At 39.9% G+C, this 20,764-nt stretch overlaps 1 protein-coding gene across 1 annotated transcript in view; it reads left to right on the plus strand.

Moving 5' to 3' along the window:
- Positions 1 to 1,549: 1,549 nt before the first annotated feature.
- FAM91A1 (family with sequence similarity 91 member A1) overlaps positions 1,550 to 20,764 on the plus strand; it is a 43,911-nt gene continuing 24,696 nt past the window's right edge. Inside the window, exons 1-12 of the mRNA XM_019459904.2 lie at positions 1,550 to 1,877; positions 6,821 to 6,905; positions 7,598 to 7,749; positions 9,380 to 9,437; positions 10,139 to 10,206; positions 11,008 to 11,121; positions 12,371 to 12,461; positions 12,804 to 12,866; positions 18,046 to 18,152; positions 18,668 to 18,706; positions 19,235 to 19,347; positions 19,821 to 19,936. Coding sequence (XP_019315449.1) covers positions 1,806 to 1,877; positions 6,821 to 6,905; positions 7,598 to 7,749; positions 9,380 to 9,437; positions 10,139 to 10,206; positions 11,008 to 11,121; positions 12,371 to 12,461; positions 12,804 to 12,866; positions 18,046 to 18,152; positions 18,668 to 18,706; positions 19,235 to 19,347; positions 19,821 to 19,936 — 1,078 coding nt within the window. The 5' untranslated portion in view covers positions 1,550 to 1,805. The remainder of the gene's footprint in view (positions 1,878 to 6,820; positions 6,906 to 7,597; positions 7,750 to 9,379; positions 9,438 to 10,138; positions 10,207 to 11,007; positions 11,122 to 12,370; positions 12,462 to 12,803; positions 12,867 to 18,045; positions 18,153 to 18,667; positions 18,707 to 19,234; positions 19,348 to 19,820; positions 19,937 to 20,764) is intronic.

Genomic DNA, 20,764 nt, shown 5'->3' on the forward strand with positions numbered 1-20,764 from the left:
ATACATTACAAAATGATTATAAATCTAGTTACCATTGTCACAATACAAAGTTATTATGATATTGTTGACAATATTCCATATGCTGTACATTATATCCCTGATTTACTTATTTTCTGACTGTAAGTTTCTAACTCTTAATCTCCTTCATCTAATTTGCCTGCCCCCACCAACTTCCTCCTTCTGGTAACCAACAGTTACCTGGACCTATGAGTCTGATTCTGTTTTGTCTTATTTGTTCATCTGTTTTGTTTTTAGATTTCACATACAAGTGAAATCATATGGCATTTGTCTTTCTCTAACTTATTATTAGGTACTTATAGTACCCTCTAACTCCATCCATGTTGTCACAAATGGCAAGATTTCCTCCTTTTTATGGCTGAGTAATATTCCATATGTGGGCTATTGTAAATAATGCTGCAGTGAACATTGGGATGTATGTATCTCTTTGATTTAGTGCTGTTATTTTCTTCAGATAAATACCCCGAAATTGCTGGATTCCACGGTAGTTCCGTTTTTAATTCTTTGAGGAACCTCCATATTGTTTTCCACTGTGGCGGCAACAATTTACATTCCCACAAGCTAGGGCTCCTTTTCCTCCACATCCTCACTAACACTTGTTATTGTCTTTTTGATAAAAGCCAATCTGATAGATGTGCATTGATATCTCATTGTGGTTTTGATTTGCATTTCCCTGATGATTAGTGGTACTGGGCCTTTTTTCATGTGCCTGTTGGTCATGTGTATGTCTTCTTTGGAAAAACGTCTAGTCAAGTCCTCTGCCCATTTTTTAATCAGATTTTTAAAAACATACAAAGTTGTATAAGTTCTTTATATAGTTTGGACATTAACCCTTTATTGGATGTATGATTTGCAAATATCTCCTCCCATTCAGTAGGCTGCCTTTTAGTTTTGTTGATGGTTTCCTTTGCTGTGCAGAAGCTTTTAGTTTGATGTAATCCCATTAGTTTATTTTAGCTTTTCCTGCCCTTGCCTGAAGAGACCGGTCCAAAAAAAATACTGCTAAGACTGATGTCAAAAACCTAACTGCCCACGTCTTATGGTTTCGCGTCTAGCAGTCTTTAATCAACGTTGAATTTGTTTTTGTGTATGGTGTACACTAGTCCAGTTTCATTCTTTTGCCTGCGGCTGTCCAGTTTTCCCAACACCATTCATTGACTGAAGAGATTCCTCAGGGTTGGCAATGGGGTGGGGAGGAGCTCACTGCTCTTTCATTATTTGAAGCCAGCTATGACTCCCTCCCCAAGCCCATCATTCTCAGACAGCTTACCCCTGTGCCTGAAACTGGAGCTACCTGGGTTCACACACTGGGGAAATGAAGACATCCAATGGCAATGCAGACCCAGGAATGTATCTCAATTCACCCGGAGACTGACAGCCTGAGCCAAGCACGTGGGTTGGGGGCGGTTACCCCTTACTTTTTCCTTACCACCTTCTTGCCCCGCCCCACAGAGGGCAGGGGGCGGGGCAGGCGGCCTTTCGGCGCCCCGCCCCTCCGGCCTCGCGCCAGTGGGCGGAAGTGACGCAAGTCCAAAGCCATTTCCGGCGGGCCGAAACTAGGAAGAAACTTGGAGCTGCAGAGGCGCTCCTGGCGCGGGTCACCGCTGCTCCTGTGCCCCGTGGCCCGGCAGCGCGGAGCTGTCGGGAGCCCTGGCCATGGGGCAGCCCCGGCTCTCCGCAGTGTGAGGCGCGAGGCCTCCCGCGAGCTCCCCGACAGGCCGAGGGCGGGCAGGCGGGAGGTGTCGTTCCAGCTGCGGACGCCGCTGCCGGCCCGGGCTCCCGGCATCATGAATATAGACGTGGAGTTCCACATCCGGCACAACTACCCCTGGAGCAAGTTGCCGGCCAACGTGAGGCAGGTACGGCCGGAACCTGGGACCCGGGCCCCGCCCTGCCGTCACCTGCTCGCCGTGCCCGCGGGGCCGACGCTGCTCCTCGAGGCCGAATCCCGCCCTTCCCCCGCCTCGGTCTCGGGGAAATCGACCTGCAGGTCAAGGGTTAGGGAGGGACGGCTCTGGGGCCACAGGGGCAGGATGGGGCCGTTGCTAAAAGGGATGGACTCGCCTGGCACCTTTGCCCGCAGCCTCCTTTAAACTAGGCACTGGGCTAGGCGCTTGCGAAATCTGCTTAATACGGTTCTTGACCTCCAGAACTTTAGGATGGTGGGGAATAGACGAACGTTAAATAAATGCGTTACAGAATGATAGCAGCTCATACGTACTTGTATTATAGTATATGTGGGCACACAGAGGAGGGAGTAAGAAATTGTCCAGGGAGTGTCTGGAGGCTGTGTGGTGGAGGCATTGAAATTGGGCCTTAGAGGACGAATGAGAGATAAGAGGAAATAAGATTTTCCGGGAAGTGGGAAAGTTGTTTTACGAGGCTCGCACGAGTGAAAGAGCGTGTTCTGAGAAGTAGCTAGCAACTTAGTATCACGGGAGGTGGAGTTGTGGGTATATTGGTGTTCGGAGGTGGGATTTTGTGAGTGCGTGGAGGTTGTAGCAGATGAATCTGGAAAAGCAGGCAGGGCCAGATTTTGAAGGGGCTTTTGTACTTGGTTTTGTGGGACTTTGTCCTCTAGGCAAGATAGGTTTATTAGAGATGTTGCAACAAGAGACTGACAGGAGGTTTTCTTCTGAGGGTTAATTCTCAACTGCTTGAGTGCCATTTCTGTTCGGTGCTCAACAGATAGTAGTAATTGAACACCTGCACACTGTGCCTTCTTGTAGGTGCTGGTGGTTAATTTGCACCAGTCAACAAGACGGAGACCCAGTTTTCATGGATCTTACATTTTAGTAAAGAAAGACAGTAAACAAATAAATGAACAAGAGCCTAATACAGCAGGTGGTGGTGAATCTTAGGAAGGTAGTGATACATGCTGCCTATAAAGCACTGTTTCTCAGACCATAGACCATCGATTGACCTTCAGGTTTCCTCCCTTTCCACTTGGTTGAGAGTGAAATTCTGGTTTCCATTGGTGCTGGGGAGTTATAATCGGAGTTTCGGGTGGTGGTGGTGATGGTATAAGGATTATTTGCTTTTTCCCTCAGCTTGGGGGCTTAGTTCTAAGAAATGAATAGTTTAAGGTTCTGGTGATGCGTCATGTGGCAGGGAAAGTGCTTTCACTGTGAGATACCCAAAAAAACTAGAAGGTAGAAAGACAGAGGAGGAATTCTTGGTTGTCAGTGGCTGCCCATGTGGCACTTATCTTGACTTGAAAGAACAAAGCTCTAAACTTGAGTAAATTTCTCTTGTTAAGCTTGAATGAAGGCTTTGGTACTTTTGTTCTTTAGGGTTTTGTGGTGTATCCAAAGACAACTGGAGGAACCAACAATCTTTTTCTTTGTTTCCATCTTTTCTCTACTCTTCTTTTCACAGAAATAAATGTAGCATAATGGAAGAAAGATGGATGATTCGATTATGTTCAGCATGAATAATTGATCTAAATTTGTATTGGCAAAAGCATATCTAATACTTAGTCATGACTATCAAAAATAATCACAGATCAGAGTTATAATTAGGTACAGATGTGACATTAAATTAAAATTAGTTTTGGTAAGATCACTTAAAAAAGAGTAGCCATTTTAGCTTAGAAGGAGCTTCCGCTTATAGAAGGTGTTGGAAAACCCATCTGTACATGTTGCTTCCTTGGACTTCATGTGGCCATGCCACTGTTGGCCTAGGTCAAGCTTGGCCTTTGATTACTACATCACCTTTCTCCTTGGTCTCTTGTCCGCAGGATGGGACTCTCTCCCATTCATTCCTCACATTACACCGGAGCGAGATTTCTAAATGCCAGCTCAGTCCTGCACTACCTGTCTCCTCCTAGAGATTACTTGTAGCTTCTTGAATGTCAGAACTCTCCAGGGAGGTTTCCCTGACTTTCTACATGTGGAGCAGTTGATTCTCCACAGCGCCGTGTTTCTCACCCACAGCACTGACCCCACTGTGTTGCGTTTGCTGCATACATTACTTGTTTTTTGCTTTTGCATTTTGAGCACCTATCATGTGGTTGGCTTTTAGTAAACATTTTTGGAGTGAATGAGTGATGGTATCAGTCTGAGATTTCTTTTCAGGGAGCTAAAGCTCAGTCACTTTCAAAGTGGGAAGTAGTCCTTGTATGGAAAGAATTTGTTTTTTGCCATTATAATACTAAGTAGTTTGATAGCATTTCCAGTAAGCTTTGATGAGTTTAATTTGGAAATGACTCATTTCCCACTTCTGAAAACTGGGGGAAGGTGATTTCAGATTTTTTTAAAAAAGGTATGTCAAGCCAGAAGGTGATTTCAGATTTTTAAAAAATGTGTGTAAAGCCATTAGTTTTTATATGGGTGGGATGAAATGTTTTTATGTGATATGGCTATACAAAAGCTTAAAAAGTACATTAAAAAGTTATAGATAAGGCCATTATTTCAGGATATTTCTGTAGTTTATCAGTATTTTGTATTCATGATTCAAAAACAATTTATAGGTGTTTTAAGGGAAGTCTTATGAGGTTCTGTGTCATGTGTGAAAGGTCAGTTAAAGATTTGGTGTATTTTTGGGGGTGTGTGTGTGTGTGTGATTGGGGTTTGTAGGAGAAAAGTCCGTAGAAAAAAATTCCTTATGCTTTTAGCAAAATCTGGTGCACAGTGGGTATTTTATAACCAGTACCTATGTCACTCTTTAATCTGTTATAGTTCCCATTATATGCAGCTCAGCTTCATTTGTCAGATCTGGTCAGTATTTCTGCAGGGTCAGCGCATCTCAGAGTAAAATGACCTTTCTTTTAGTTTGCCTCCTGTAGTGGTAACAGTGTTTTAGTATGCGAATGGTGGGAAATTTGGGGTAGGAGTGGGAGGGAAGCCAAAGAATCTTTGTGAACAAAGCAATTATATTTTATGTATATGGGTAGTGAAGAATAAAATCAACTTTTAATGTAGTTTTTAGATATCTGTGGGTACACATATGTATTGATTGATCAGGACCAGTCATTACTTTGAATGCCTGGCACAGAGGCTTAGGCATTTAAACACTGTATTCTCTAACTAGCTTAGAAATAACAGACCCTTCCATTTTGAGCGGCGTGATTACACTCGTTGTTCTCGAGTTACCAGGGATGAAGTTAGAAAGGGAGAAAATGCTTGTAAGTCATGATAAATGAAGAGATTTATTTTAAAACAGAAGCGCAAAACCTCATGTTGAGGTTGCTGAGATTCTAGCAGAGTGGTGCTCTGTGTGTGTGTTTTGTGTTCCTTGAGAAGGAGACTTATGTGGCAGCGGAGCTGGAGGAGACCCTTTACAAATTTCACAGCAAGCCCAGTGTTTAACTCCCCTCAACATCTTATTACTGACCCTGGCGTTGGTGCTGGGTGGAGGATGTGGAGCGGTTTCTCGATAATAAACTTTGTTACTAACCACTTGTGACTTTAAAGAAGAATGGAACAATTTAAGCACATATATTCAGGCAGTAAAATGAGTCACGGTTTAGCCTGTGATAAACTAATTAATTTAGATGAAGGAAGAGAGATGTTAGTTTTCTCACATCACCTTTTTCTTAAAATACATCCCACCAGTGGGTCCAGTTAGGTGCTGGTTTATTTAAATATGAGTTTTATCTGTCTTGTAAGATGGCCTTTGGTGAAAGCGTGTGTGTGTGTGTGTGTGTGTGTGTGTGTGTGTGTGGACGTTTACCTCAGCTTTCAAACCTGTGAGTAGGAAGTATAATAACTGAATCTTCTGATCTTTTTGCCATTAGTCTCCTGTGATGTCTAATTTTATTATACAGCGTGTTGGGAGGATCATACCCAGTAATTAGAAGGGGGATAGCAGTCATATATTAAATTAAGTTTATGGTCGCACATTGAATATAATGTTGACTGTAATCAGACACACTTATGCTTTGCTTTCATGAGAATCTATCTTTGAGCTTAAAACACTAAAGCACAGTGGGAAAGTTTTTTGCTCTTTAAAAAACATCAAAATTCTAAAATTGTCTGGATTTTTTCTAATGTTTATTTTCAGACACACACACACACACACACACACACACACACACACACGTGCATGCGAGTGGGGGTAGGTAGAGGCAGAAAGAGAGGGGAGAGAGAAAATCCCAAGCAGGTTCCACGCTGTCAGCATAGAGCCCAACATGGGGCTCAGTCTCACAAACCCCAAGACATGACCTGAGCTGAAGTTGAGTTGGACATTCAACAGACTGAGCCACCCAGGCGCCCCTAAATATTTTTTAATGAGGCCATAAGGAGATGATGTTTTTAAGAAGTTATCTTATATCATTTAGAGGTACATTTGAAATGTACATTCTCCAGAAATGTTAATTTTTGATAATTATAGCCATCAGCTATAAACAATTAGCAGACAAGGTCTTTTGTTGACAGTCTTACATTTTAGAAAAATGTAGGTGCATGAAGCCATCCGTCCATTTATCCATCTGTCTATTCAATGCACGAATTAGGAACAATCAGGAAAGAAGTCTTTGTAAATAGAACTTAGTTTTTTGTTAATGAAGTTATATGCTCTCAGACTGCTCTTTTATTTGATAAGCACTTTAGGTAATTTCAGTAAGTCCTTTAGGAAGGCAGGCTAAAAATAATAAACACATTGAATTTTTGCTCTAATGTCATAGCATGAAAATTAGTATAATAACATTTAAGAAAATATTCTGTATTCAGTTCTGGAAATTAGAGGTATGAGGATTAAAATTAGAGGGAGTGGTTTTGAAATTGTATGAGGAAAAAGTACTGTTGTTTAGTTCAGAGGCTATTTTTAAAACTATTTGAATTTTTTATTTTATTTTTTTTAGAGTCTTGGAAATTCACAGAGAGAATATGAAAAGCAGGTTGTTCTGTACAGTATCCGCAATCAGTTACGATACAGAAATAACTTAGGTAAGTAGAGACATTTTTATATTGAGGTGGAAACGACTATTGCTGATTTACCATTTTCATTAATCCTATCTTTAAAAAAATTTCTTTTTTAATGTTTACTTATTTTTGAAAGAGAGAGGGAGAAAGCACACACGAATGGGGGAGGGACAGAAATGGGGGGGACAGAGAATCCGAAGTGGGCTCCGCCCTGACAGAGAGCCATATGCGGGGCTCAGACTCATGAACTGGGAGATCGTGACCTGAGCCGAAGTTGGGCGCTCAACCAACTGAGCCACCCAGGTGCCCCATCCTGTCTTTTCAGTACATGTTTCACAGTACTGAAAGTATTCCATGTACAGACTCTAAGAAGCTCTGTACTGGGGTGCCTGGGTGGCTTAGTTGGTTGAATGTCCATCTTCGGCTCAGGTCACGATTTTGCGGTTTGTGGGCCCACATGGGGCCCTGTGCTGACAGCTCAGAGCCTGGAGCCTGCTTCAGATTCTGTGTCTCCTTCTCTCTCTGCCCCTCCCCTGCTCGCACTCTGTGGCCTGATTGTTTCTTTGTTCCAACTTGGAGTGTTTCGTTTGCTCTCTTCCAACTACTGTGCTTTTATTTTTTATTAAGGTTGGTTTATGAAGTAGTTCCTATTGCATTTGTAATTATATGTAAGTGTAAGACACCTGACAAAAACTGGATAATTTCTCTTTCCCCAGTTAAACATGTCAAGAAAGATGAGCGCAAATACTATGAGGAGCTCCTCAAGTACAGTCGCGATCATCTCATGCTGTACCCTTACCATCTGTCAGATATTATGGTAAAGGGCCTGAGGATAACACCCTTTTCGTATTATACTGGGATCATGGAGGTGAGTTGGCAGTGTACATGGGCCATCACGGGCTACTCGTCAGGGACTCTGCCGACAGTGACCGGCTCTGCACATCTCCGCCACATTGGCCATCATTCTTGAGTTTACAGCAGAGAGGGGAGTGTTTGTAACAAGTTAACCGCTTGCACCACACTCATCTAAGCAGCTGCTGGAAGTTCCAGGTGTTCATGGCGGAAAAGTATCTGTTTTTCTTCTGGGTTCCCGAAGGCATTTGTTGACCCTTTGTGCTCTTGTAGCATTAATGATTTATGTTAGCAGCATCTCTGTAAAACAGACAGCTTTTGACACATGATGAAGGTCGAAAATGCGGGTGATGGAACTGACCACCGGGCTCAGAAAAACAATGCATTTAACTCTTCACTGACTACAGAAAGAATTAATGATGCAATACGTGTGTCAGAAACAGAAATATGTTTCTAGTCCCGGCCTCTAATTTCGTTCCTTTATTATTAACTTTTAGATGTTAGCCTTCCTCCAAAAGCAGTTTTTTAAATACCAGTTATATACTGTTTTTAAGTGAGCTGTATGTAAAGATTGGCAATGTTTATGTAGTATTCATTTGCTACTTAATTTTATGTGAGTGCTGCTGTTTTGGGCCCACTCACCGCTTCCAGAGCAGAGAGAAGCCTAGAACTAAAGGAGTTGGGAACCTACGAGTAACAGTGAGGTTCCTTTCCAATGGGGCTTCCTTTGTAAGATCTCCCTTTGCTTTTCTCCCCGAGCCCCTTCTTCACGGGCACTTATGCTGCCCTGCGTCTCCCGCGTCCCCCACGTCCCCATTCGGAAGGAAACATTAAAGAAATATTGAGACCTGACAGCCCAGGTTTCTGTCAGTTTCTTTTCACTAGAACCAAGGCAGCATAATGGAGGCGGTAGCTAATCAGTAAGTAGCATCGTTATGGCTGTCTCTTTATTATTTTGCTGGTATTGACCACAAAGTTTAGGAGAGAAAATAGAGGGAGGTTTTTCCTCAGTTACCCGCTTTCGGTTACATCCACGTGCTTGTTGCTCTCTGGTTTCTGTTCTTACACCATGGGGTATAGCTGCTGGGCTGAAAATGGGCCCTATCTCCACAGTAAACAGTTGGTTTGCTGTTGGAGAAACAGGCAGGAGTTGAAAAAAGCTGGATACTGCGTTTAACTCTGCTGCTGGTTGGGTCTCGTAGGAGCAGAGATGACTAAGTGGTTAAAATCTTGGTTGGTAGCGCATGTGTCAGATGCATATTGATGGAGCTGTGAGCCATCATGCCCCTTGTTTCGGGGTACGCCTCTAGGGTTGGGTGTGAGGTGTGGAGAGGCTGGAGCCCAGAGCTCTAAATGGGGTATTCCTGGCACAGCTTCCACAGGGCAGAGGTTACAGGGCAAATGTTTGGGATTCATAGAGAGTGCTGTGAGAATCCAGACCTGAAAGTCCGATCTTCAGTTACTAGGTTCGAACCACATAGTGAGTACCACAATGTGGCATGCGTGTTTAGGTTGCAAACTCGAATCTCAGGCCTTCGTGCCAATAATTAATTATTATTCTGTTTGGCTGTAGTAATACATATTTATACAAATTTTTATCTAAGGATATTTTGCATTTAGGATTTTTAATTGTTTTTTTTTTAAAGGACATTATGAACAGTGAGAAAAGTTATGATTCGTTGCCCAATTTTACTGCTGCCGACTGTAAGTATTTAATTATGCTGAAGGTAATGATTAGAGTCTGTCTTTCTGTGTGCATGCTGTAGTCCATATCATCATGTGTGTTTTTAGCCTAAAACACTTGAAACATGGGAACAGCAGGCACCACTGTTGATAGGAGTTTTATCAGTTTTATACCAGTCAAATGTAAGATGTAGTCTAAATGTCTACAAGGAATTTTTTGGAGTGATAGAAGGAGAAAGATGAGACTAATCTCTGTATTTCTAGAAAGTGAAATTCTTCCTGATGCTTGGGCAGTGTAGTGTGCCGAATGAGGGAAGAAGATTTGTGCACAGTGGTTTTGCAACATTGACACACGGTTTTTACTAACACAACCTGCTGTGTTATGCTCATTTTAAGGAAGTGTGTATCTGACATGTGACACAGTTCTGTTGTGTAGGAAGAAACTTTTGCTGAGAAGGATGTCCTGACTTCCTGAAGTCGGGAGGGCTTCTGCTCTGTAAAAATTGGCCCATGTGACATTGTCACAAGTGTCAGCTTGAGTTCATCTTTCCCAGTTTGGGTTTTCTTTTATATTTCGTTTGGGAATTCCTTTTAATTTGATATTGATTATCAATCAGTGACCAAAAGGTGAACAAAAGCCAAGGGTTTTTTTCCTAAAAGACCTGAGTGTCTTGGCATTTTAAGATGCATTACGTGTTTTTAAAGGAAAGGCTTTCTTTCAGGTCTAAGGCTCCTTGGCATAGGAAGAAACCAGTACATTGATCTGATGAATCAGTGTCGGTCATCAAAAGTGAGTTATTTGTTTTCCTTCCTTTCTCGTTTCTTCCTCCTTATCATACAGTCTCATTAATTGTTTTAAGTGGTAAAAATAATGAATTGAATTTCTTCGATCAAGTAAAATATGCATAATACAGAAATAATACCAAAAACACCTCTTCGGTATTCTCTAGGTTATGCTTATGCGATTACTGAATAAAAACATTTAAGGAAGAAAACATTTATTCTTAAAAATCAATTTTGCGGGGCGCCTGGGTGGCTTGGTCAGTTGGGCGTCCGACTTCGGCTCAGGTCACGATCTCACGGTCCGTGAGTTCGAACCCCGCGTCAGGCTCTGTGCTGACAGCTCAGAGCCTGGAGCCTGTTTCAGATTCTGTGTCTCCCTCTCTCTCTGCTCCTCCCCAGTTCATGCTCTATCTCTCTCTGTCTCAAAAATAAATAAAAGTTAAAAAAAATTTAAAAAAAAAAATCAATTTTGCTCTGCTGGTCTTTTTACCTGCTGATTCCACTCCCAGGGTTCACTTAATGGTTGAAATGAGTACACATTTTTCAAATTTGTTTTCACCTCCTAGATTTCCTTTGAATTTCTGGATTTAGATCGAGACTTAATGATTTGTGTTTTGAAGTAATTTACTTTGAAATAATTTAAGAATGACTTTTTCTATTCAGTACATCTAGAGTACTTCAGATTTTAAAACATGGGAATTTAAAAAGATATTTAGCCTGTTGGAAACAGTCTTACACTGTGATCAATAAAAAAGAAAGTAGTGATTTCAGGCTGACTGCAAATTCTTAAATGTTTGTACCGTTGCAGAAATTTTTCAGAAGGAAAACAGCTCGTGATCTTTTGCCAGTGAAGCCGGTGGAAATTGCCATAGAGGCTTGGTGGGTGGTGCAGGCTGGGTATATCACAGAAGATGACATAAAGGTAGGTCCCTTTAGAAATTAGACATGACTTTTATGTTTTAAATTGTAATTCTTCATCATAGTTCTGTAATTTTTCTAAGAAGTAACACTGTTTGGTTTTCCTGAAGAAAATTAAACTTAAGTTCAAAGTTTTAAATGACTGTAGCATATGGGTGGGTTTGAAAGACACTCTTTAATAATGAGGAAGACTTGACTTGGTCCACGTACAGTAATCTGGGGACTTTAACTAGCAGTTTCATGTGAAGTGATGTGATGCTGCCATGACACCGGCCAACACTTCTCGGGCGCTTGCTGTGTGCCGGCTCCACCAGCTCTCCTGCAAGCACTTTTATAGCGTCTCATGTGATTCCTGCAACACCCCAGAGTGGTGTATTATTCGTACTCCATTTCACATAGGAGGAAAGTGAGCACGGAGAAATAAGGTAACGGCTCAAGTCACAGTGGTAGCGAACGTCCAGGATTTTAAGTGAGGCAGTTGCTATGCAAGTTGTGCTCTTGATCACTCTGCTGAAGCGCCGTGCTGACGAGGTAGGAGCTTTGATGGGGGATAGTGTCAAGATCAAGGGGTGGTCAGACCGCATTGGAGATAAGCCTTACGCATGGTAGAAGAGATGCTAATTTAGAGGGAAAGGGGCAGGGCAGTGGACCAGAGGGCCTAGAGACTAGGTCATGTCTCTCTGTGGTTGAAGAAATGGAAGTGAGCAGGTGGACTTTTTTTTCAGTTTACATTTTATTTTACTTCAGAGGACAGATTAAATCCAGTGAGCAGAAGGCTTAGAAATTTTGCTTCAGTGTGAGAACAGAGCTATAGTGATGTACTTCCTGTGCTGATAATAGCCGTGTGGAATTTGAATAAACTTGTGATCTGAGAGATTCAGAATCAGCAAATGGATCTGATTCCCATTCAAAGAAGATGATTAAATATTGGTATTTATTAGGTAACACTTACTGCTTATCAGCAAATATTGGTGCTTATAATTTGTCCTCGATTCTGTTGGTGGCATATTCTGGCACCTTAATCGACAGCTGTGTGCATAGGTTTTTCTTCTGAATTCCAGAGCAATAAGAGAAAAAAAATACGTAGTACATTCAGCTAATGGCACCTAATATTTATAAGCATACATAATAGATAATATATAATCATATATAATAGTCATCAGGATAATCCTTGTCTTAAACATGAAGAGATTTCAAGAGACTTATAAATTAATTTGGACAGAATTTAATTGAAATTATTTTGTTTTTCTTAGATATGCACTTTGCCTGAGAAATGTGCTATTGATAAGATCATCGATGCAGGCCCTCAGCTGTCTGGATCACTAGATTACAATGTAGTACATAGTAAGTGGTTAGTAGAAGTGGTCTTTTGTCAACATAAAAACTAATTTTAAACCAGCAACAATTAATAGTAATTTTTATCAATCTTTTATTCACATACACTACAAATTTATACAAATGAATCATAGGTAAAAAAATGTTTTTAATTTTGTAGTTCTGAGCATGTGAAGGAAACAGATTTGAAAACTTGAATTAATTCTTTTCCTCTTCTGCTTATTTTTTTTCTCCTTTACCTAGTATTCAGTTGTAAGAATCTTTGCAGAAAATCAGGAATCAATTTTGGTTTCTTTTTAAATTTACTGTTGTTTAGTATTCCATCTAAAACAGCTACTTTTGCTTCTGTAGGCTTATATAACAAAGGATTTATTTATCTGGATGTACCAATATCTGATGACAGTTGTATAGCAGGTAAGTATATGCTAACACTTTCCAGGGTTTTTTGAATGGTTACTAGGTGCTGCACGTTGCATGTATCACCCTAATAAATTAGACACATAATCTAGGATCTATGATGTTAGAATCTTTCAAAGAAAGACATTTCTCTTTTGTTATGTTGTAACACATTGTGGTGGTTTTATTTAAATTCCTTATTTTTTATCTTCACGTTATTGTACATGCTATGTTAAAATAATGGAAGTCTGAAATAAATTTCTCGCATCCTAAATCAGGTTAATGTTTTCGTAAATTTGTGTCCTTTTAGTCTTTGTTCAGTGCATAACTGTTTTTACAGATGTTCAGTCCTATCATAGCTATTATTTTAACTCCACATACCTGTCTTATTTTGTCATGTTGAAGTCATCTTTTTTGTCTTTACTCCTCCCTTCATCCTTCATCCATTCCCTAAGTTAAACCAATATTAAGGCCCTTGTGTATTTCCTTATGGATGTATCAGTTTATTAGAACATTCTCCTATTGCTGGTTATTTAGGTTGCTTATAATTTTTCTTTTTCTTTCTTTCTTTTTTTTTTTTTTTTTTTTCCTGTAGTAGTGATGTGCTTAACATCCTTGAACACAGTGAAGCTTTTTTCCTATAGGTTAGATTTTTTAACAAATTTAGGTTGTGTGTTACAGGTATGTTTTTATGTTTCCCAGCATATCTTTGAGCTATGGTTCTTTTTTTTTTTTTTTTTTTTTAAGTTTATTTATCTATTTTGAGAGAGAGGGAACACAGGAGGGGCAGAGAGAGAGAATCCCAAGCAGGCTCCTCACTGTTAGCACAGAGCCTGATGTGGGGCCAGAACTCACAAACCTGTGAGATCGTGACCTGAGCCGAAATCCAGAGTTGGAGGCTTAACCGACTGAGCCACCTAGGCGCCCCTGAGCTATCGTTCTTATTTGTTGGTATCTTTTACCATACTAAGATACTTAATATTTGTGTAATCAAATATTAATGTCAAAAATTTCCAGGGAATGACTTTGAGTGATGGTAGGGGCTTATTGCAGAAATACTCCCTCATGTCAGTGTTGAATCTTTACAGGTTATCATGCTGTATTGTATCCTGACCTTTATCTGTGTTACCATGTGTTTGCGATTCTTTAATAAATGGATTTTGAACCATGTACATACATGAATTCTTTAAATTTGGAAAGAAAATCAAAAAGTAATGAGATACTAATTCTTGTTTATATAATTGATGCTATAGCAAATAAAATACTAGTTTTACAATTTGAAAGGTTTTGACAAGGAAGAGATTTCTGGAGGACAGGGCTGGTAGTGGTTTCCTGTCACTATGGGACAGGGCTGGTAGTGGTTTCCTGTCACTATGGGAAAATATGAAGGCATTACTCTAGTCTTTACTGTCGTCGATCAACTGATATTGACTCATTTGAGAATCCCCTGAAAAGATAGGTTTTTGATTAGTTCATTTCAGTCCCTGTTGATTGATAGTTTGAATATTGACTCACGTTAGCACTAAGTGCATTTAAAAGATGTAGTCAGAAGGGCCAAGTGGATGGCTACTCTATTACAGTGATGGGTTCTGCCATGCTTTACCTACTGTCTAGCAATGTTTGCTGGTGCGGACAGACTCAGGCTCTTATTACTGCTGAATTTACCTTCCTTATCACCGTGGAACATGGAATGTTCACCAAATTGTAATAACCTATGAAAAGCAGTTTGACAACGTGGAAGCCATCAAATTCAGCACAAAAGATGCCTGCAGTTGATTTCAGAGAAAGCATTTCTCCTGTGTTTCAACAAAACAAGCACTGTGGTTGGTGGAACAAATAAATTGGGGGAGACAAATACTTTGAATAGTCACTAAAGGGTCTATTGTTTTTTAAATTTTTTTGATGTTTATTTTTGAAAAAGAGGGGGGGTGAGGGGACAGAGAGAGGGGGAGACGCAGAATCTGAAGCTGACTCCACGCTCTGAGCTGTCAGCACAGAGCCCAATGCAGGGCTTCAACTCACAAACCGTGAGGTCATGACCTGAGCCAAAGTTCGTCGCTTAACTGACTGAGCCACTCAGGTGCCCCTAAAGGGTCTATTGTTAAAATATGTTTAGTCCATCATTCATCAAACTGTATACTTGTTCAATTTATGTCTCCCCTTTTGCTTATAGATTCTAGATTTCTGTTATGCTTGAATAGAGTACTTTTAAGATATATGTGTATGTATATGTGTGTGTGTGTATGTGTATATATGTACACATATATGTGCATATATATGTAAATAGTCTAAAAATTCTTAAAAACTTTTGTCGTACAAATTCAGACCTGTAGTTGGAACTTATTTTTGTATTTGATGTGAAATAAGGGTCCAACTTGGTTTTTTTCTGTTTGGAAAACCAATAGCATTTGGGTAAATTCCAGGATTGTTTTTTCAGTAACCCATTACCACGGGGTGGAAATGTAGCTTTTGTCATACATTGAATTCCCCTCTCCACTGGAGCTAGTTCGGATAGTCTTTTGTCTTCACAGATTTGTTTTTATTTTTATACCATATTGTTTTGATTACAGTGACTCAAAATAATCTTTAATGTTAGTTATTGCCAGGGGCACCTGAGTGGCTTGGTCGGTTAAGCATCTGACTCTTCGTTTCGGCTCAGGTCATGATCTTACGGTTCATGAGTTCAATCCCTGCATCAGACTCTGCGCTGACAATGTGGAGCCTGCTTGGGATTCTCTTTCTCTCCCTCTGTCTCTGCCCCTCACCTACTTGCACAGTCTCTATCTCTCTCAAAAATAATACACTTAAAAAAAATTTAAAAAAATATATTAGTTACGGCCAGGCCTTCCTTGTGAGTTTTTTTTTTAAACTTTCTAGGCTATTCTCAGGTATTTTTCTTTATACTTATTAATTTTTATTAACATGTTTAAAATTTTTATTTTGTTATTTCTTTATTGAGATATAATTGACATACACACTGTTAGTTTCAGATATAAATTGTAATGTTGATAGTTATATATATTGTGAAATGATCATCATGAGTCTGGTTAACATATTGAGATATAATTGACATACACACTGTGTTAGTTTCAGATATAAATTATAATGTTGATAGTTCTATATTGTGAAATAATCATCATGAGTCTGGTTAACATCCATCACCACACATAAAAGCAGAAATCTTTTTTCTTGTGGTGAGAACTTTTAAGATCTACGCTTTTACTAACTTTGAGATAGGCAGTGTGGCATTGTTAACTATAGTTGCTGTGCTGTACGTTACATCTCCATGACTTACTTATTTTATAATTGGAACTTTGAACCTTCTTATTCCTTTTACCCATTTCGCCCATCCTCCACCTCTCATTTCTGGCAGCCACCAGTTTGTTCTCTGTGTATGTTAGCTTGATTTTTTTCAATATATTTTTCAGTAGGCAATATTATGATATAATATTCTAAATTTATAAAAGATTATAAAAACATCTGCTTCTGACCCCTGTGCCTGGCTACAGTTTCTCTCTTAGTGGCCACTCTCTCAGTGGCTCTCTTAAATTTCTTAGTTTATCTTTCCAAAAGTATGCTAAGCACATAGGCATGTATGCATATATCCTTTTTTGTATGGTTTTTGTTTTACGCAGGTGGTGTGTTGTAATTCATACTTTTTTTTAACTTTGTATTGGAGACTATTCAGTATCTCTTTACCTAGATGTAAATTGTGTGTTTGTAACCTCTTAAGTGTCTTGGTTTCTTCGTCTCTGAAATACAGAGGTATAGTATTAGACAACTCATGAGGTTAAGAGGATTAGATGAAATTGTGTGTGTCAAGTACCTGGAAGTCGCCTGGCACTTAGTATGTGCTCAGTAAATGTTTGCTATTATCCACACAGCTGATAGTGTAGGAAAAGAGTTAAGGATATCAAATAGGGGGTTTCTAAAATATTTCAAAAGAGAAACCATTGATCCTTAAAAGTACTTGGATGACTAGAACTATAGGTAACACTAAATTAGAAAGTGACCTGAGGGGCACCTGGGTGGCTTAGTCGGTTGGGCATCCGACTTCGGCTCGGGTCATGATCTCACGGTCGGTGAGTTCAAGCCCCGCGTTGGGCTCTGTGCTGACAGCTCAGGGGCCTGGGGCCTACTTTGGATTCTGTGTCCCCCTCTCTCTCTGCCCCTCCCCTGCTCAAGCTCTGCCTCTGTCTCTCTCAAAAATAAACATTAAAAAAAAAAAAAAAGTGACATGAGCCAGATCTAAAAAGTGAATAATCTGTCATTGTGATTTTTTGCAATGTCTTCGTTTTGACCACTTAAGTTTTGTCTTACTTCTCTTTGTTAGGAATAATTTAGGTTTTGGGTGCAATAGATGGTATTAGGTCCAGGAGACACAGGACCCCCAAGTCCTTTGATGGCCTGAATACTCTTCCTTCCCAGGATATTTTCAAGGGAAACGTGCACAGTGGAGAATGGTAAAGGAAAGCATAGTGCCTCTTTATTATCAGCTGGGCAGAGTGCTCTAGTAAATTGGATTAGAGTTTCTGGACCAACGAGATGGAGAGAAATGAGTATGAATCCACTTTCAGGTGAACAGCACCTGCTAGGCTGCCTCCTGTGATGAAGAAGGTCTTGCCCTTCTTAATACTGAGGCCACTGAAGAGGGTATAGAAAGAAAGCCCCAAAGAATAAGTTAGTGATTGCTGGTAAAAGTGGCCGTCGTGCAGGTGAATTTCTTCTCTTCTCAGCATGGAGCGGGGATGGTGGGAGAAAGGCAGCCAGTACAGTCTTTGTATAGTCTCTCAGTCTTTTGCTTTTCTGCCTTAGCCTAGTCACCCCTGCTGTCTCTCAGGGCATTACAACACACCCATTGCAGCCTTCCCCATGCGGAAGCAGCCCCAGTGCCCCTGCCTTTCTACCAAGTTCGTGTCCTCCAGCACTTCCTTTGCCTCAGTAATCTGAGAGGTCCATGGGATTAAATTAAATTAACTCTCTGTAGGATTTGTGCTCTACTGTCAGAGTCCTCTGTGTAGACTGGGTTGTAAATGTCCTTAACTTTGGGGGTTTTAGAAAACTTGCTGTGGAGTGGATAAAAGCAAAAGCTGAATTCAATCTCTAAGGTAGAGGTTTTTCTTTTTGAGTAGATATTTGAATTATGCTTTCTTATGTTATAAAATTGTATCACTAAACTAAGTCTATTTTGTTTTAGTTCCTCCTCTTGAAGGTTTTGTAATGAATCGGGTGCAAGGTGATTATTTTGAAACTCTACTTTATAAGATATTTGTTTCAATAGATGAGCATACTAATGTTGCAGAGGTAAGTATGAACAGTGTTTGATGAAAGACTTGGCCTCAAGATTATAAAATAATCTTTGTGTGAAGTAAAGTTATTTAATGATGGTTAAAGTGTTTTTGGAATCTATACATGGTAGAGCATAGACCATTAATATACTTATGTCACTGTTCTTATGTTACTTTTTGTATATACATATTGAGGTTTTTTTTTAGTAATAACATAATTTGGTAAATAACTTTTTATATGACTTCTTGGTAAAAGGATTGTAGGCTGTTGATCGATATAGGCATTTTCTTATTTTAAATGAAACTCAATTAAAGAGAAAAGAATCTCCCATTGTTATGGTCACTATCTAGACTCCTACTACTCTAAACATCTTAGACATAAGGAAAGGAGAAAGTTCTGATTTCAAAATTTATTCAGTCTTTCAGTTATTCTTAATTTAAAATTTTGCTCTTTATGGTTCAGTTGTTTATTACAAGCTGTGTAATATTGATAATTCTAGGAATGTAAATAATTTTTTTTTTATCTTCCAGCTTGCAAATGTCCTTGAAATAGACTTATCTTTGGTTAAGGTATGTAATTTTTATACTCTTTTTACTTATAAATACTGAATGGCTTTTATTATAAGCCATTGATAAGCTACTGAGAAATAGAGACAGTGAGATTCTTATCGCTCTCCAAGGGAGTGGGGACAGTAAAGGGGTCCTTGCAAAGATAGAAAGAAATAAGGATCCTGAAGTGGAATTTCACCCCATGCAGTGAAAGCCGGCACTCACATTCCCGTGCACGCAGGAAGCAGAATGATCAGTGTCTAGTAAGGAGTAAGGAGGTCAGTTAAAGCAACAACTTCTGCTAAACTGCACCACTTCAGCCTCTTGCTTCCTAGACAGCGGCAGGCCTGAGGGTTGGGAGCATTCGCTCTTCTACGGATGTGAAGACCTTAGCAGATGAACAGGCCTACTGAAAAATGGTTTTTTCTAGTTATGGGATGAAAATGTGTGAGGATCACTGTAAGCATAGTCCGTGGTGATATTTTCTCTCTACAAACATTCTGATGTCTGGTTCATTGTAAATGCTAATTTCCTTTTTGTTCCTTTCAGAATGCCGTTTCAATGTATTGCCGGTTGGGCTTTGCCCATAAGAAGGGACAAGTAATAAATTTGGACCAGCTTCATTCATCGTGGAAGAATGTTCCATCCGTAAACAGATTAAAGTAATTCATTTATTTAGTATGAGATATTAGAGTTTCCTCTTAGGAAAAAATATTGTTTTATGTACAAAAATTTTACTTACCAACCTGTCAGTTGAGGTGAACCCTATATATTAGTGGTTTTTAATCTTTTTTTGTATGATGAATCTTCTTTAGGATGATGAAAACAAGAACCCTTTCCCCAGAGAAAAGTAAATACAGTATTTTACATACCGGTTTTTTTGTTTTTGTTTGTTTTAGTATTTTACATATAGTTTTAAAGAGTTCTCAAATTCCCTGAAGCCTGTCCATGGGTCTTAGTTAAGAACCATTGCTGTATGTGGGCAGAGCATTTGGGGGCTACGTCTCAATTTCAGGCTTGAACAAGAGACTGGATTTGGATGGATATTCATAATTTGAGTACTGACTTTAGTAGCTATTTTTATATAAGATAATTTATATGACTTTTAAAATGTGGATGTATTCTTCGTTAATAGGAGTACTTTAGATCCACAAAAGATGCTGCTCTCATGGGATGGTGGGGAAAGTAGGAGTCCTGTACAAGAAGCTTCATCGGCTACTGACACAGATACTAACAGTCAAGAAGATCCAGGTTAGCACTTACTCACTTTAATTTAGAGTGTTTATAGATGATGGCCTGTGTCTACACATACACTCACAGAGTTAACTCTCCTAGCTTTGTTCTCAGTATCATTCGTTTGGTACATAGTCATTGAGTACTTACCCATATGCTGGGTACTGTGCTAGGTCCTAAGGGTATAAAATTGACAAGAATATGGTACCTTCCTTCTGAGAATTAAGTCTAGGGAGAGAGAAGGCAGGATAACCACAAAACCCACAGCAACGTGAGAAGTGTTTTGGTGCTTGTGGGAGCAGAGGGGAAGTGCTCCCTTGTTGCCTAGAGAGGTTCAGGAAGCTTTCCTGGAGAGGAGGATAGTTGGGCTAAAAATGAATAATAGCCTGCCAGCTGGTGAGTGAGGGAAGGCCTCAGTATGGGCCAAGCACAAGGGGAGGCAAAGCTAATGGACGAGGGGGCTACATGTGGTTTATGTTGGGGTGGGGGGAGGGGAGCACAGCATAGGCTCTCATTCTTATCCCAGCCTCTTATCTGAGCCAGGTGACTCGTCTGAAGAGTTTAGGCTAGCTAGTCTTAATGTTCTGTCAGTTATCAAGTCTTGGTTTATTATTGGCTTTTAAGAAGTTTATTATAGGGGTGTCTGGATGGCTTAGCTGGTTAAACATCCGACTTTGGACTTTGGCTTAGGTTGTGATCTCGCAGTTTTGTGAGTTCTGGCCCCACATTGGTCTCTGCACTGGCAGCACAGAGCCTGCTTGGGGTTCTCTCTCCCTCTCTCTCTGTCCCTCCCCTGCTCGCTCGCTCTCAAAATGAATAAATAAACTAAAAAACAGAAAAGAAAAA

The sequence above is a fragment of the Panthera pardus genome, unplaced genomic scaffold, assembly GCF_024362965.1.
Source record: "Panthera pardus isolate Hobbes unplaced genomic scaffold, ASM2436296v1 HiC_scaffold_7, whole genome shotgun sequence".
NCBI lineage: Eukaryota > Metazoa > Chordata > Mammalia > Carnivora > Felidae > Panthera > Panthera pardus.